General features: G+C 48.9%; 1 protein-coding gene across 1 annotated transcript in view; it reads left to right on the plus strand.

Moving 5' to 3' along the window:
• TOX2 (TOX high mobility group box family member 2) overlaps window positions 1-18,000 on the plus strand; it is a 148,894-nt gene that overhangs the window by 55,605 nt on the left and 75,289 nt on the right. The window contains exon 2 of the mRNA XM_053993323.1: window positions 6,545-6,610. Coding sequence (XP_053849298.1) covers window positions 6,545-6,610 — 66 coding nt within the window. The remainder of the gene's footprint in view (window positions 1-6,544; window positions 6,611-18,000) is intronic.

Raw genomic sequence — 18,000 nt, forward strand, 5'->3', positions numbered from 1 at the left:
TCCAAGGGAGATGCTCCAGTTTAGGAATTTCTGAATACTCACTCCATCAGTGTCCAGGCTGGTGATGGCCATTCCTTTCTTTTTCACCTGGCTGTAGTTTCTTGACAGCTTTTACCATACCTTGGCTCCCCCAGCTCTGCAGGTTTCCTCCTCCTGGTGTATTTGAGAACCCCCCCCCCCCAAAAAAAAAAAAAAAAAAAAAAAAAAAAAAAAAAAAAAACCAAAACAAAAACTCCTACCAGGTTTTTATCCTACTTGTGCACTGTTCTTAAAACAAACAAATCAACCAAACAAACCACTTTTTACTGTAAGGCTTTAAGCCTCAAGATTTAAACTGTATCAAGCTGCATTTCCCCTGGGATAATGTGTGAGAATATTCACTGCTTGTAGGAAACTCAGCCCCTCAAAGCCCCGGCGGCTCCTGTGGATGCTGCGTTTGTGTTGTGCCTCTGACACCTGCTGTGGGGTCGTGCTCCCTGTTAATGCCGTTTGTCCCCAAACAAATCGCAGTGCACGGCCGGGCTGGCTGGCACGGACAGGGACACGCCGAGCTTCCCCTGCAGGGCTCTCCTGGGGGCAGTGTAAATCTCCTGCTGAACTCCTGACCCTCCCTGACAGGATCAACCCAGGGGCTACCCAAGCATTTCAGCACACAAATAAATAATGCTAAGTAGATCACTCCGGGCCAGAGGTCGTGTAAAGACCTTAATGGGGGAGCTGCAGTTAAAGAGATTAAGCTAACCTCAGCCGTGTATTCCCTGAAGAGGTGCGACGCTAAATTACTCCTGCAGGAATTTGCAGTGGCAGCTCAGCCAGCAGCAGCGCTGGCAGGGGCAGGGCTGAGGTGAGGATTTCACATCCCAGAGATGTGTACAGAGAGCATCCTTGTCGTAGTTGACTCAGTCACAATACAAAGCAACACAGTACATTTTCAGAAGGCTTTAAACCCGTTTTTATTATAGCACACATGCTTTTCATACATTCTTACAAAACTCGTAAGTTTACACTCTTCATTGGTCAGGAAAGACAAACAAAGTGCTCATTGGAATAGGTAGTTGCAGGTTTTTCTTATTTATCCTTCTTTCTTTCTTGGTCTCTATGCCAGCAACCTTGGTAAAAATTTTTTTCAGGGGTGAACATGGATCCTCTTGTCAAACTTGTCTCTGGCTGACAGAAGTTGCTGTAAAACCTCTTCCACATTTCCTTACCAGGACCAGCACCCTTGGCTGTGGATCCATCAGAGGGCTGAGCCTGGTGTGCAGGAACAGCATCCTGGGGATGCAGGGCTTGGAAGCACCATGGACAGAGTGCATTTACAGCAAAATGTGCCACTCAAATAATACTGATAAAAATGAATTGTGGATAAAACAATTCCTGTAACATTTTCTAAAGAGTTATGTTTCCCCATGATGGGAATGGTGCCATTGGAAGCAGCTGAGTGGAGCCCAGCAACACATGGGCTGCAATTTGTTTTTCTTAATTATTTTTTTTTAAATGAGGAGTATTAAATACAAATTAACTCTGTTACACAAGTTTTCTTGGGTTAACTTTTACTCACTAAAAACCTAAAGGCATTCCTTGCATGGCATTACTTTGGGTTGGATGCCTCAGGTTTTAGCTTTTATATTTTTCAGATTCTGTGCTGCTTTAGTCTGTGGGTCTGGGCTTCATATGAGGGGATGGTGAGCTCTCTGCACAGAGCAGGGAGACAAAACAATTCCTGCTCCAGCTGGGGACCAAGGACAAATGATCCAAACCTCAGGCCCAAGAGCACAAACAGCGTGGGCTGGAGAGAGAAAAACAAGCAGGATGGGAGTGCCTGGGCTAAAGCTGGAATGGGACAATGAACTGCAAGGTGCAAATGGAGCAGAGCTGATCCCAGTGAGAGCCCCCGGGAGCGCTCGTGCATTTTGGGACCATTTTGGTTCCTCTTGGGGCAGCCCTGGCTGGGCTCTGGTGCTGCCCAAGGTGGATCCATTGAGGAGATCCTTTGAATAAATCCCTGCTTTATTCTTTAGCTCTGCCCAGCCTCTGTTCTAGGTCATCAGGTCACTCTGTCTTGGTGCTGGTGTAGCTGAGCTGGAGCTTGCTGGGAGACAAACCCAGATGCATTCCAAGAACCTCCAGTGAAATGTGGCATCCCCAGTGCACCAGTTTGGAAATGAGGTTGTCATGAGAGGGAACCCACTGCCCATCTCCTGTATACAGGGAGGAAACCAGCAGCAAGTGTTTATAGCTCTGAGCAGAAGGAACCACTGGAGGCATCCATGAACAAAAAAAAAAAAAAACAAACCAAAAAACCAAACCAAACCAAACCAAAACAAAAACAAAAAGAAAAAGAAAAAGAAAAAAAAAAAAAAAAAGAAAAAAAAACACAAAAAACACCCAAAGGAAAAAAAAAACCACCAAACCCACCACACATAAAATGAAATTAAATAAAAAGTTTGGAAGGCTTTTGAGATCTTGCAGGTGTCACAGAAGGTATTAGTGGTATGAATTTTGCCCACATATTCTGGCCTAGTGGAAGGTGGCCCTGGCCATGTCAAGGGAGTTGAACTGGGTGAACTTTCAGGTTCCTTCCAACCCAAACCAATCTGTGATTCCACATTTTCATACAGAGCTGAAGTTTCCATCTCAGTTCATGGCTCTCACAAAATAAAAATGATGTGATGAGATTTATAATAAAATTGTACAAGCTGGCAGTGCCATCCAGGAAAAAGTAACACCTTCTTGGAATCTTGGCAGGAGGTTGTGTTTCTTTCCACTGGGCCCTTCCCAGTTAGCAAACATTTGCTCTCCCTGTTTGCACAGAGCTGGAGATCCCACAGCTGCTGCACTTTGGGGTCTGTCCCAGCCTGCTGCCTGCATTTGTTTTTCCTTTTCATATTCATGTGGCTCACACGAGACCTGTGTGACCTCTGGGCACATTTACAGGTTTGAAAATAATGCTGTGGAGCAAAAATAACAAACCAAAGCGAGTCTAGATAAGCAATAAAAATTTTAAAAGCACTTTGTACAACAACATCTGAATTGAGCTCCGTGTATGGGCTGGTAGAGCAGTGCCAGCTGCAGCTCCCCTGCAAGAGCTGTAGTAAAAGAATTATATTTTTAATTAAATTCTCTGTGAAAAACTGAATTTCAGAGGGTGTTTTCTCACACTTTTATCTTTTGCTTGGACCCAAAATAATCAGTAGATTGTCCCACGGAGGGGTGCAGTTGTGGCTTGGTCTCCATCACCCTGATGTCCTTGGAGCTCCCTCTCTGAATGAGGCTGGCAGCTTCCCTGTCCTTACCCATCAGTGCCAGGCAGAGCCACATCCTGTGGCACGAGATGGCCTCGGGGCTGGAGCTCTTGTCACCTGCAGACCAAGGCAGTTCAGTGGTGTTCATTTGACTTTGTTGCCAGAATTGGTGGAATCTGGGGCACTCTCTCTTCTCTCTCACCCTTTCCCTTTCACTTCCCCCTTTTTCTTCCCCCTCCCTTTTTATTTCCCTCTTTTCCCTTCCCTCCCTGGCTTTGTGCTCATTTCATGCAGGAGAGAATCAGCCACAGCCACTGATTTGTTTAATAGGCTGCTCCTATTAACCAAAGAATAATAAAATTAACTAATTGCAACCAAGCAAAAGTGATAAAGTGATTAAGACAACTATACAAGAGGATGTTGCTTTTGAATAAGGACTTGAAAATGATCCCTGCCACATCACTCAGTGCAGGCTGGGTTTTGGGGTAAGGAGGGTGATGAATGGCTGTATCCAGGTTTGGAACAGGAGCTAGAGTGAAGGAAAAAGGGGAGGAGGCATTTATAACCAAGGGGAAATATTAAAATTTCTGTTTCTATCATAAATCTACTCGGTATGATGGGGTTGATTGTTTTGAAGTACATTCTGTAGCAAAACAATAATGAGAAGAGGGAGAGAACATTACTTATCTGCTCTACCTGGCTGCTGCATAACTGGCAAACATCTAATTGAAAATATATCCTGATGGGAGAATTTCTAATAAATTTGTTTGCACCTTCATAGCCTGGAGGAGAGGGAAAAAAAAATCCAATCAGCACTGGGGAAATTCCAAAGTTTCCATTGCATTTTGAGTCTTGATTTTCAGGCTCGCTGCTCAGCCTGGAAATCAGAGAAACAGTAATTTTGAAGGCAGGATTCATTACAGTTGTTATGAAGGCATCAAGGGCAGAAGAAATTGTGGAATGGAGGTAGGGGAACAGTAGAAAGCCATAAAAAAATACATTCTGACAAACAGAAGGATGTGGAGACAGGGGAGGGTTTGTCCTGCTCTGGGCCTCGCCACTGACAGATACTTTTGGTTTGCTGAATGTAACTTTTAAGATAATTTTTTTTTCTGGAGAAAAAGGTGGTGGCCAGGTGTGGGTCAGTGTCTTCTCGTGGGAAACAAGGGGCAGAATGAGAGGAATCAGCCTCACGTGCACCAGGGTAGGTTTAGATTGGACATTAGGGAACATTTCTTCACTGGAACAGGTAGCTCAGGGCAGGGGTGAAGTCACCATCCCTGGAGGGATCTCTGAGAGGTGATGTGGCACTTGGGGACATCATTGAATGGTGGCCTTGGCAGTGCTGGGAGAATGTGGGACTCAGTGATCCTACACGGCTTTTCCAGCCCTAGAGTCTGTGATTCTCCACCAACCTCTGGCAGCTCTGCTGCCAGTCCAGGTGTGTCTGCTGGGGTTGGTGGGGCTGTCAGAGGGTATTTAGGTGGGGTCAGAGGGTATTTAGGCTATAGAGCTGGTTGGATCTGGGTTCCTGGAAGCTCCAGCTGGTACTGTGCTGCCAGGAGCTGGCTGGGCCAGTGATCATCTGACAGGTGGAGGGAAATCCAGGTTAAAGTGGATGGTCCCCAGCTGCCTTCTGGGGAAATGGCTTGTCCCAGTGCTCACTGCATCCCACAGCTCCTGCCTCACTGGTGGATCGCACAGGAATCCTCTCCCACCTGCTGCTGGTATCACTTAATGAATGCCACAATACCTGCTCCAATTTTACAGCTTTTAATTGATTTGCTGTGCCAGAGGACAGTTTGGCAATTAGAGGATGTCTGAGGCCAAGCAGAGCCGTGTTGCCCCCACTTGGCTTGACTAACTCTGCTGACTTTAATAGCTAATCCTGTAGCACTCTGAGAAATGGAAGCGTAATTAATTGTCTAGGCTGAAAGTCTTCACCTGGTTTTATTTAGATTTCACTTTTATTGCTCTTAATATGGCCAATTTCTGTTAAGGCATAACTGGAATCAGCTTCATATCAGAGAGTGAGAGAACAGGTGAGAGGTAAATGATCTCCAATTCATCATCCTGCTGGTAAGGGCAGGAGGGTTGGCTCTTCCCCTTGTTAAGTGCAAGGTGTCACTCACAGCTGGTACCACCATCCTCATCTCGGGAGTGTTTTATGGCACAGCCTGTTTTTATTGCCATAATTAATTTGTGAACTCAGCCTTGAGGCCTGCCCCAGCTGTACTTGGAGCTGGAGACAATCCTGGAGGGCTTTTTTCCTTCCTTTGGAATCTGAGCGAGTGAAAAGCTCCCGTTGCAGCTGATTAGTGAGAAGAGTTGTAGTTCTCCATGGGGGTTTTGTGACCTGAGAAGTGGATTAGCAGCTGGGAATCGGGTGTGCACTGGAGCTGTGGGACACACGAGGACGGGCTCAGGCTGCCCAGCCCAGCCCTGGAGCAGAGTCCTGGCAGGACAGGCAGGAGAGCAGGAGATGAGGGGATGGATGTGTCAGGCTGTGCACAGAGACCCCTCCTGAATGCTCCGTGTTGTAGGTGAGACTGAGACAATACAAAGCAATGCTCCATTTTCAGGAGGCTTCAAACCCGTTTTTATTATAGCCTGCATGCTTTTTTACACTCTTACAAAACTCATAATTTACACTTTACTCATTGGTCAGGAAAGACAAAGTGCTCATTGGAATAGACAGTTGCAGGTTTCTCTTATTTATTCTTCTTTCTTTCTTGGTCTCTTTGCCAACGACCTTGGTAGAAAATTCTTTCAGGGGTAAACATGGATCCTGTTATCAAACTTCTCTCTGGCTCACAGAAGTCACTGTGAAACCTCCTCCACAGCTGGAGTGATTCTGCATTGCTGCAGGAACTTTGCTTTGGTGTTGAGATCTGTAAGAGGATTGAATGTGACCTGCCCAAGTCTGGACATTTCCACTGATGGAAGCTTGCTTTTTATATCAGATTGGTGGTCTAGTAGGAATTTCAGTAACAGCTTCTTTTGGGTGATCTTTGCTGCAGGGGGCATCTGTGGGTTCACACATTTGAATTATTTCTTTGAACTGGAGTGATTCATTCCTCATTTCACTGAAAAAATCCCATATCCATGCTATGTTAGCATATCCCATTGCAATAACTGGGATGAAGTTGTGCTCATACACTCTCAAAAGTGTTCAAACGGCAGCTCAGGGTTTTCCTCTGGGAATTCTGGCTCTTGATGTGAAGAGCCAGGAAGGTATTTGGGATGCACAGGAGTGTTGTGTGCAGATGGCATTTTATTAACTCTTTCTTTTGCCTTTCTAGTTTGATGGGGAGAACATGTACATGGGGATGAACGACAACGCCCAGGAGTTTCTATCGGCCAATCAGGTAAGTGTTGTTTTGCTGGGGTGAGATTTTTTAGGGGACTAAAGCACAAATTCTAGGAGCTCTCTGTGAATCTGCCCTCCTGGGACATCAGGAGTGTCCATGGAGGAGGTCAGAGCCCAGCTGCTGCTGAGGAGCAGCGGATGCACTTGGTGGAGGGATTGGGATGCGCTTCCATCCTGGTGCTGCTGCCTCTCACTGGAGCCTGGCTCTGCTGAAAAGCTCTGCTGAAAAGCTTTGCCTCAGCATCCCTCACCCAAAATGAAGGTGCATTTGGTGTTTCTGGACACAGTGAAGTTTCCAAGTATTGTGTGCAGTTCAGGTGTCTCCTTCCCTCATGTGGAGTATTTCCTGTAGCTAAATAGATTAAGAGGGGAGAAAAAGGAATCAAGGGGTTCCTGTTTTGGAGCTAGAAACCCACGTGTGGGGGATCAGAATAGAAGTGTTCATGTCCTGCAGGTGCCTGAGCCTTCTCTGGGCTTGGATACACATGGAAAAAACATGGAGTGGGGTCCTAAACCTGTGTATGGGTTGGAACATGATCTTTAAGGTGATCTTCCACCCTGGTTCTGTGATTCTGTAAAGTTAAGCCCATATTTGAGTCCTGCTGGGACAGGAGGACTTCAGCACATGCCTTTCTGTCCCCCTGACGTGAAGATGAGAGCTGGCCCCCTGTGCACCCCTCAGGGGTGGCCTGGCATGGTTAGAGGTGCTGCACCCTCAGCACAAAGCATCTCATCACATGCAGCCTCGGGAGGGAAGGTGGCAGCTCCTTGCTGGCACATCCCAGCACCCCATTTTTGGTTGTGTTGGGCTGTTTTGTTGACCACAGACCCAGCCCCACAGAGTGGCCCTGTGGTTTGGGACATCACTGTGGATGACATGCTGCAATGGCAGCAGGGGTTAAACTCTGTCCATATTACACTGGGAATGGGATGAAATCCTGTGGTTTGCCTCCTTGGAGCACAGCAGTGCATTGGCTCATGGCTGGGGAGAGTTGTTCCTGCTCTGGCTCTGGGAGCTGGCACTGGTGTGGGGAGAGGTTGTTCTTGCGTGAGGAGGAATTCCAGGGTGGGGAAGGAACAGCAAACTTTGTGCTGCTGAGTGATTCAGCAGAAACAAATATGTGTTCAACCAACAACGGCATGGGGTTGAGCCAGGAATTGCCAGAGCTGAGTAAATATGGGAAAGAATGGGGTGATCCCCGAGTGCCCCATCCAGGGGTCAGCCCTGTCCCCCCCAGCTGTGCAGAGCCACATGCTGTGGATGGTCACAGGGCAGTTGTTGTAGATATTTTGCCTTTAAAACCTCCCAGGGGACAAGGATTTCCCTGGGAAGGGCTGGCAGTGCTGGCACAGAGACCAGCCTCCGTCCCTGGCCACGATGTGCCTGCGGGACCGGGCTGGATTTGGGCAGAGCCATGGCCAGTATGAACCACTGGTGTTTCCTGCTTAGCACCTATTTCATCCCATTTCCCTCAAGGGTGGGCATGAGAGGAGGCCAGCAGGGTGCTGTGGGGATGGGAATGGTTTGCTGCACCTCAAGGAGGATGGTTGGCTCCCAAAGGAAAGCAGAGATTACCAAGTGGTGGAGGAATCATGTCCTGAGTTTGAGCCTGGAGAAGGATCAACCAAACCAGCTTAGATCCCTGTAACTTGGGCAGCAGGAGTTCACTCTTCATTTGCTCTCTGGTTACTTGCTGTTTCCCATTTTGGAGCAGCAGTTAAGGGTGGAGAGGAAGGAAAGTTCTTTCCCTTGGCAAAGGAGGGCAGGAGCCCCCACTGCAGGGATGGCTTCTTGCACAGGGGCTGTGCTGCTCTTTCTCCACCAGGAAAAGCACTGTGGAGAGTAACATGGAAAATAAATGTGGGCCTTTGCCTTGTTTGGCATGCCCAGTTCCCTCCCTGGGCTGGTATGGGATGGTCAGAGGGCTCTGGGAGTACAAGGGTGCAGGGGGGCACCTGGGGCTCTGTGGAGCCTGATGTGACCCCCCATGACCTCATCTGGCGTGGCAGGAGTGTAACTGGGAGGGAGGGTGAGGATCCCAGTTCATGCCCTTCAGGGATGTGGGTTCACACCCAGTATGAGCTTTGGCCAAGGAGGATGAGGAGGAGCTTCCTCCTCACCCTCCTTAGTGCATCACCTCCCTTTATTTACCTGCACATCAGCACTTGTTTACTGGTTTTACAGCCCCAGCCATGACTTCAGCACTAATGACACAACTCTGTTATTTAAATGGAGGTTCCAGATGGTTTTTATTGTTTGCTAAACCTGCTGTAACCCGAAGGAGTACATTAAACAGCAGGAGGGGGGTTTCACAATCTCACCTCAGAGGCTGCTGAACCACCAGATACCTTTACAGCCCATGAGGGACATCCAACAGCCCTTTGGTTCCTTCAAGACAAAGGCAAATTGTACACAGGGCTGGAACCATCTGATGAGCAGATGAGCCTGCTGGGTTGGGGTTTTTTCTCCATCAAGATCCTGCAGCTCCCTGACAGTAGCTTTGTCTCAGGCCTTGTCTGGTTTTTGATCCTAAGGAAGTTCTGTTCAGCCCAGGGGAGAAGGTTCCAGGGAGAGCTCAGAGCCCTTGCAGGGCCGAAAGGGGCTCCAGGAGAGCTGGAGAGGCACTGGGGACAAGGCCTGGAGGGGCAGGACACAGGGAATGGTTCCCACTGCCAGAGAGCAGGGATGGATAGGAGATTGGCAATTGGGAATTCCTGGCTGGGAGGGTGGGGAGGGGCTGGGATGGAATTCCCAGAGAAGCTGTGGCTGCCCCTGGATCCCTGGCAGGGGGGTGGAATGGGATGAGCTTTAAGGTCCCTTCCAACCCAAACTTTTCTGGGTTTCTGCAGTTTCTCATGGCAAGAGTGAGGTAAAGCCAGGATCAGGGTCCTCCTGCCTCCCCTTCATTATTCCCTGCCTAGCTGCCAGCTTGAGGGGAAGAAGAAACAGAACCCCACAGCAAAGCCCATGTAAAACCCCCACAAAACACCATCCAACACGTATGGAAGCCAGGTGCCCTCTTCCTTCCCCTGATTTTCCTTGTTGGGATGGATTTTGTGCCATGGCTGCAGTTCTTGTCATCCCAGAGGGGTTGGACTCAGATGAGGACAAAATGCAGAAATAAAGGAGCCTAAAACATAATGAGAGCACTGACAGCTCACACCAGCACAACCTGCTTGGGGAAAATAATTCCTCTTGTTCCATCAAATAGGAGGGACATTTGACCCCAGAAGTGAGTCAAATGTGAAATGTAATTCAACCTCCAGCAGAGGCCAGGGTATAAATGCAAGCTGACATCTGATCAAACCATCATGGACATTTGACCCTCGAGATGAGTGAGGTATCTCTTGTGTCTTGTGGAGTCAGCAGAGCATCATTCCTCACCCCTGTCAATTTTCCTTCTTTCTTTCCCACCCCCCCTCCCCAGACAAAGGCAAGGAATTAAGTAATGTGAAAAATCCCAAGGAATACACAGATAGGAAGTGCTCTGAAAGAAATGCAATGGTGCTGGTAAAAGAAGTAAAAACACCTGCAAAATCAGTGGCAAAAGATATTTATTAAGGTCATTGTGATAAGGACAGTAACACCAGGAAAGGGAAAGGCTGAGGAGTGAGGTTGGTTTTATTTGGTATTGAGACTTTTGCACTTGCAAGAAGAGTCCATGGGTGCTTTAAAAACATGGATTAACTCTGCCTGGGAATCCCCTGTGAGAAGGTATCATCATCCCATGTGCTGGGTGAAGAAATGCAGGAGCTGCCTTGTCAGGGAGCTGGGGGTGATGTGATGAGGTTGTGGGGACTGCCCGGCCCTGGCGTGGCTTTAGGGACCACTGTCCCCTGGCTTTTGGGATGTGACTGTGTCCCTGGTCAGTGCAGGGACATTATGGAAAGCCTTAGGGGGGTGTTTGCTGCATTTCCCCTCCCTCCATCAATATCTCTGGCTGCTAGCTGGGCAAGAGGCAGCTTGGAGGAGGAAAGAGCTGATTATTTATCACTGGACACTTTGGATCCTGTGCTCTGCCTAATCCCATGAGATTTCAGTGCATGGCTTATTCCAGCTGAGCAACCAGCCCGTTTCTGTCCCAACAAGTTAATTAGTGTGACTCCTCATGGAAAGGCTGTTCAACACCACTGTGGTTTGTTCTGGCCAGGGAGACTGCAGCTCTTTGCTTTTGAAAGTGAGGGCACAGACAGGACCCACTGCTATAAAGTGGTGAAAATTTGAGAGCTCAGTTGAAAATAGGAGAGTTAATTTGACAAAATTCTTTTGTACATCATTTCCTCCTCCTAAAGCTGTTCCTGTGTGTTGCTCCTGCTGGCAGGCTCATGCTGCCCATCTGTGTGTCAAAAGTGTCAGGTCTTGGCTGCCAGGTTTGCACAGCAGCACTGAGCAGCCTGGGGTAGTGGAAGTTGTCTCTGCCCATGGCAGGGGTAGGAGCTGAATGGTCTTTAAGATCCAACCCAAACCATTCCAGGGATTCTACAGCTGAAAAAGTAGGATGCCTGGAGAGGTTGTGGCTGCACCTGGATCCCTGGAAGTGGCCAAGGCCAGGTTGGATGTGATGCCTCAGGTTTTAGTTTTTATATTTTTCAGATTCTGAGTTGCTTCAGTGTGCACTTCTGAGCTTCATATTATGGGATGGTGAGCTCTCTGCACAGAGCAGGGAGACAAAACAATTCCTTCTCCAGCTGGGCACCAAGGACAAATGATCCAAACCTTAGGCCCAAGAGCACAAACAGCGTGGGCTGGAGAGAGAAAAACAAGCAGGATGGGAGTGCATGGGCTAAAGCTGGAATGGGACAATGAACTGCAAGGTGCAAATGGAGCAGAGCTGATCCCAGTGAGAGCCCCCGGGAGCGCTCGTGCATTTTGGGACCATTTTGGTTCCTCTTGGGTGCAGCCCTGGCTGGGCTCTGGTGCTGCCCAAGGTGGATCCATGCAGGTTTTCTAATAAATCCTGACTTTATTCTTTAGCTCCATCTAGCCTCTGTTCTAGGTCAGCCTTCACAAGGCATCAGATGGGGCTTGAAGCAACCTGGGACACTGGAGGGTGTCCCTGCCCATGGCAGGGGTGGAATGGGATGAGCTTTAAAGTCCCTTCCCATCCATCCATTCTGGGATTCTATGACAGAAAAAGGCAGGATTTCACCCAAGCCTGGTGAGACACCTGCTGCAGATAATATCAAGTGTCTCACCTGATGCGTAGAGCAGCACTAGGGGCTTTAATGTGGGCTCTGGGCATTAGGGTGGGACTGGGTAACTCGTCGATGGGCTGTTTACACTGCCAAGAAGGCAAATCCATGGGCAGGGATGTGTTTCTGGAGGCTATGGATATGTGTAAAACAGAAGGTGGGTTTTCCCTGGCTGTGTGTGACTCGGGGAGCCCCACTGGGCACAGGGGTTTTGCTGACACCCCGAGGGAGATGCAGTTAGGAGAGGTGATGTCTATCATGTGCACAGACATCCACAGCATCTGTCTGCAGCCATGCTCCTGTATGAGCCTGAGTGTGGGGTGAGCCACGGCCGCCCCTTCCTGCCCACGTGGGATCCATCTGCGGGTGTCCCCGCGTGCCTGCGTGTGGATAAATCAACATTTATCTACTGCATCTATTGCCCTTTATCTCCCTGCCTCCGTATATCTCCACGCTGGGGTCTGTATTAGCCATAATAGATACAGTGAGTCACTGATCTGGTGGGTCAAATGGTCAGGGCTCTCTGATCAGCCGTCAGGATCCATTACCACCAGGGCCTCTGCTGGGGCTGGAATTACAACTTACATTTGACTCATTTCTGGGGTCAAAACGTCCCTCTTATTTGATCGAATGACAGAAATTGTATAATTTGTATATATCCCTGAGCCATATGTGCTCTGAGTGCCACTCTAATGTGTTTTATAAAGGCACAGCTGTCTTGGTGACTTATTTAAAATGGGATTTTGAAGTAGTGTTCTTGCCGTTTAATGTCCTCATTCAGGGTTACACAAGGTTTATCAAATAATAAATAACATTTAGAACATTGGTTTTAACATAACAATGGCTTTGGTGCTTATAAGGAACTGGGCGGTCCAATAAAGCTGTGTTTGGTAAATAAGTGATAATGCAGAAAGCAAAGATAGGATAATTAGAAATTAATGATGTGTGGGAAGCTATGGATACCTTCCTCATGTTCTGCTAACGCTCCAGACGAGACAGAGCTCGTCTTGGCAGCCTCTGCTATAAAATATGCCTTCAAACCTTGTCATAATACTGGCAGACGTGTTGCTCCCACCAATCTTGACTGAATCACAGCAAAATGTCAACACTTGATAAAATAAACCTGGGGCTGGGGCAGACCCACGTGAGTGCAGGGGTTCCCCATCACTGCAGGGAACCACGGAGGCAGAACACAGTGACTGAAGTGGCTGTGGAGCCCTGGGCAGAGTGAGGGTAGCTGTGTGCTCCTAATGAAGATGTGGGTCACCCTGCCCTCATTCTTGCTCCTCCCTCCAGAGTAGGAGCTGGAACCAAGGTGGTTTTCAATCCACCAGTGGTGGGGCTGCTCTCCCACTGACAGTGAAGAAACAACATGCAATTGCCCAGGTGTGAGATGTCCTTAGGGCAGCTGGTCTCTGGCCTACCAGATGTGTGAATTTGGAGGGGCTTCCAGCACTTTGTTTGTCCCATAAAGAGCAGCAGGTTGCTCATGGTCACCACAGCCACTGCCTCAAACCTGGGATTGCTTGGGAAGAAAGGCAGGAAGAACCCAGGAGATCACTTGGCTGAGCAATTCCTTAGGGTGTCCTTCTCTTGAGTCTTATAGAAAGGTCTGCACAGAAACTTAGAGCTTATGGTGAGGTTATTCTTTGTGCAATTTCCACTCAAGTCCCTTCATGGACTTTGGTGTTTCTGATTAATCCTTTGCACATGAAGAAACTTGTTTTAACTTTCATAGAATCACAGAATCACCCTTAAAAGTCATCTAATTCAAACCCTCTGCAAGGAGCAGGGACATCTCCAATGAGATCAGGTCACTCAGGGCCCTGTCCAAGCTGACCTTGGATGTTCCCAGGGATGGGACATCCACAGCTTCTCTGGGCAATCTGTGCCAGTGTTTCACCCCGCTCTGAGTGAATAATTGAGGAGGCAGGGTTTGGGGGCTCCATATTCTGTTGATTTTTGGCTTGATCTGTTGATCACAGGAGCAGATGATATCAGAGGTTGGTCAATGTTAAAGGAAGTCACAAGTAAGGGAGGGGTTTAAATAAGGGGCAATATGACCTCCTTTCTTAAGGGGTCGTGGAGAGCTCTGGTGCTCCTGAATCTCCAGCTGTCTTGTGCTCTTTGGATTTTATTCTCTTGTGCCCATGCAGAATCTTGGTCTCTTCCAATCTGCAAATAATCTATATTTTTGAAGTCTGGAATTGGCCCCATCAGGGGCAGAGCACACCTGAAAGTAAATAACTGAAGACTCCCCACTCCCTTTACAAGGATACATTGCAAATACTGCAAGAACATACAGATATATGAGTATAAAAGACCCCTGGTGAAGGGAAGAGAGAGGTTTGTATAGACTCAGAGTTGAAAGAGGATTACACAGAGTTTGGGAGTGTGCACTGCAGGCCTCCATGCTAAGATACAGATTTTTGCTCTCTCCCTGCTGTTCTTTGAGTAATACTGTATAATTTCATATGTTGTGCTGGAGAAGAAAAAATAGAGGGGAGACATTGATAGATCCTAAATGCCTTTCTCAGCAGACGATTCAGGAAGAATCTCATGTGCTATTTTAGAATGAACAATAGAGTGTTACATGTCATTTATTATAATCAGCAGCTAATGGAAACCCTTCTAGGAGGGGTTTGGGAGTTGAGCACAACTACAGCTGATGATCCAGGCTTGTGAATTTTGCATGAACTCCTGTGTGACAGCAAAATTTTTGAAAGGTGCAGTCAAGAAGTGATTCCTGTAGCTTAGTCATAGCAAGAGGAGGTTTTACTGCTGGTGCAAGGCCAGCTGTAGTGTTTAAATAAAATAATAATAAAAAATCCCTTTGTATTACAAGCAAAGTGAACGTCATCTTCAACCCTTGGTCTCAAGGGACTCCTAAGTTTTTAGCATTAGGGTGTTTGAAAAACAGCCACCAAGCATCCCAGAGTGAAAAACGAATGCAATTGAGCTGTTCCTAGACCAAAATGGATGGTCTCTGCTTCTACTGCACTCACTCTGGGGAAAAAAGGGAAAAAGAAACAGCATCTCAAACAGCTGAAGACACCTACCTGTCAGGTGGCACACAGCACCTGGTAGGGATGGGAAACACTGAAACTGTTGTGGTGGCTGAATTTCATGGGCAGATATTTCATCAAGGAGACTGCTGATAGGTTTAGGTTTAGGGCCAAAGGCAGGAGGGAGAAGGAGATCCTCAGGTGCACTGGAGGACACACACCACACTTGACAGCCTGAGGGCTGGCCACAGCATGCACCACTCTCCAAGGTCTGCTGGAGACCATAGCCAGCTCCAGTAGCTGCCTCTCCTTGTCTTTCCTGTGTCTTTCCAAGGTTTTCTGGGATGTGAATCACCTCAGAGAATGTTTTTAACCCAAAAAAGAGTGTATGTATTAAGCAGCACATCTGGCTGTAGCCCTTGTTCTGTAAGATGTGGAATCAAAACGTGCCTGCCAATTTTCAACCAGAGCTGGGATTTCTTTTGCAGTGAAACACTTAAAAAATAATAATAAAAATCCAGTCTGTGCAGGAGATTGGCCCAGGGCTGGAGGCAGCAGAGCTGGGGAGGTGGTGGGAACCTGGGGGTGGCAGAGAAGGAGCAGCAGGACCATGTCCATCCCCCTGAGAAACAGCCTTTGCTGCTGCTGCATCTTGATCTGAAGGGTTCCATATAGAAAATACTGGTACCAGGATGAGTTCTGATAGAGGATTGGACATGGGTGGTTCTTGGTACCAAAATTCCACCCTGCCCACCAGTGGGGCTGCAGGAAAGGTGTACCCCAGATCCCAGGAATGCTCCCTGCGTGCTGGAGGGTGAAGGAGATGGAGTGACTGAGACTGCTCAGAGCACCGTGGGGCACAGCTGAGGTCCAGTCAGACTGAACAGGATCTGCTGGTGTGCAGGGTGGCTCCTGTGGCATGAGGACACGTGGCCTGACTGTCCAGCAATGCTGCTGGGCTTGTAAAGCCAATGGCTCCTGAAAGAGCAGCAAATGATGAGGAAGGTGGTGTGCTTTAGCCAAGAAAGTGTCACTTTGTCAAGATTTCCCATGTGCTTTTACTGCTGTAAAGGGACTGCACACAGTGTAAAGAGAGCCACTGTCTTTGATGGTCAGCATGGCCCAGGGCAAGGTGGAGATCTGCATGGGGAGCAGCCTGGAGCAGCTCTGGAGAGAGCAGACCCCCTTTAAAGCACAGCTCGCAGGTTGATATGGTGCTTATGCGTGATTTAAACCCCCATCAGGGCCACTCCTGCTGCTCCCAGGCTGGCCTGGAGTGGTGGCAGTCACTCAGCCAAAGGCAGTCCCATCCACAAGCTGTTTGTGCCTTTGGATCCTCCAGCTCCTTGTGCTGAGCTGACTCCCCAGCGTGTCCCCAGTTCCTGCTGTGACACAGTGTGACAGGGAGCCAAGCTGTGCGTGCCAGGATTGATGCTGAGCTCTGACAGCGCAGCCCAGCACTCTCGGGGAGCTGAGATGAGCAAGGATTTCCTCCTGTGTCCTGTTGGGGGGTTGGGCTTGGCTCCTGCAGAGGGTGGTTTGCTTCTCTAATGGACCTCTGGGGAGTTGCTCTGGAAAACTCTGTTTATTTGTGGAAATGCAGCTCCGTGGGCCACAGCAGCGTGCAAGAAAATACCCAGCCCATTGCTCTAGGGATTTCCTTTCCCAGCTGATTGATTACTTCTTCCCTCCTCATCAGAGACCCATCCTGAGCTGGTGTTTGGGTCTGCTGTCACAACACAGTGATTAACTGAGGAGCCACTTACTTCCAGCAGGAAAATGTTATTTTCCACTTCAGCATTTGGATGAAGGCCTGGGCAGAAAGGAAAGCCCCTCTGTTGCCTTGGCTGATGGCAGAATGAGCCCTTCTCTCTGTGTCAGCTCTGAGGCTGCCCTGGGCACGTGCAGGGTCGGGCTCCATTCCAGGACCATCAGCAGAGCATCTGTACCCAAACCAGAGTGAGCAGCAGGACTAGGACAGTGATTGTGCCCTGTGCTGGCACTGCTGGGGCACCTCGAGTGCTGTGCCCCGTTCTGGGCCCCTCATGAGAAAGGCATTGAGGGGCTGGAGTGTCCAGGGAAGGGAACAGAGCTGGGAAGGGACTGGAGCTCCAGGAGCAGCTGGGGGAGCTGGAAAGGGGCTCAGCCTGGAGAAAAGGAGGCTCAGGGGGGACCTTGTGGCTCTGCACAGCTCCTGCCAGGAGGGGACAGCCGGGGAGGGGTCGGGCTCTGCTCCCAGGCAAATATCAATAGAATGAAAGGAAATGGCCTCATGCTGTGCCCCAGGAGATTTTGATCTGATATCAGGAGGAATTTCTTCACTGAAGGGGTGGTCAGACATTGGAGTGGGCTGCCCAGGGAGGCACTGGAGTTCCCATTCCTGGAGGTGTCCAAGGAACACCTGGCCATGGCACTCAGTGCTCTGGGCTGGGTGACAAGGTGGGGACAGGTTGGACTTGATGATACTGGAGAGGTTTTCCACCCTGAGTGACTCCATGATGTCAGGGCTCTGCAGGCTCTGGAGGATGATGAGGGCTCTGTACCCCAAGTGCAGCCATCCAGCTCCTTCTGCTCAGAGCCAGGCTCTGGTTCACTCCGACCTCCCCTCGCTCGTGAGGCTGAGCAGAGCGGGGCTGAGGAGAGAATGCCACCAGTCCTTGTGCTCCTGCTCCTCTGGGGAAGGCTGAGATCTTCCCTCTCAGGTGACACACCAGGCCAGGCTGGTCAGAGCCATGGTGGGAACCAAAAACCAGGGGCATTTGGGCAGCTTTCCCAGGGAGCTGAGCTGTGACACGGGACCCAGCTGAAGGATGGCTGTCACAGCAGCTCCATCAGCTCCACGTTTGGCCCATGTTCCATCGCCTGTTGGGCTGTTCAGCCAAGGGCACTGCTGGGTCTCACCATCACTGCAACCATGATCAGCAGCCTCGGAGACAGCCTGAATTAAACTTACCTCAAAGTAGCAAATCCATCAGCTGCCATCAAAAGTGCCAGGTCTGATGCTGTCTAGCTCAGGTCTATCTATCTGTGTACACCATAAAGGGCAAGATATGACTTGGCTTTTATTACTTTAATTAAAACATGAGTGAAGAGTATGAGATTCATATTGAATTGTATTTTCCTGGCTGCTGTGGGAAGGAGCTAACTGATCTGATTACCATGAAGATTACAAACTATCAAAGTGAAAAAG

The sequence above is a fragment of the Vidua macroura genome, chromosome 17, assembly GCF_024509145.1.
Source record: "Vidua macroura isolate BioBank_ID:100142 chromosome 17, ASM2450914v1, whole genome shotgun sequence".
In the NCBI taxonomy this organism is placed as follows: domain Eukaryota; kingdom Metazoa; phylum Chordata; class Aves; order Passeriformes; family Viduidae; genus Vidua; species Vidua macroura.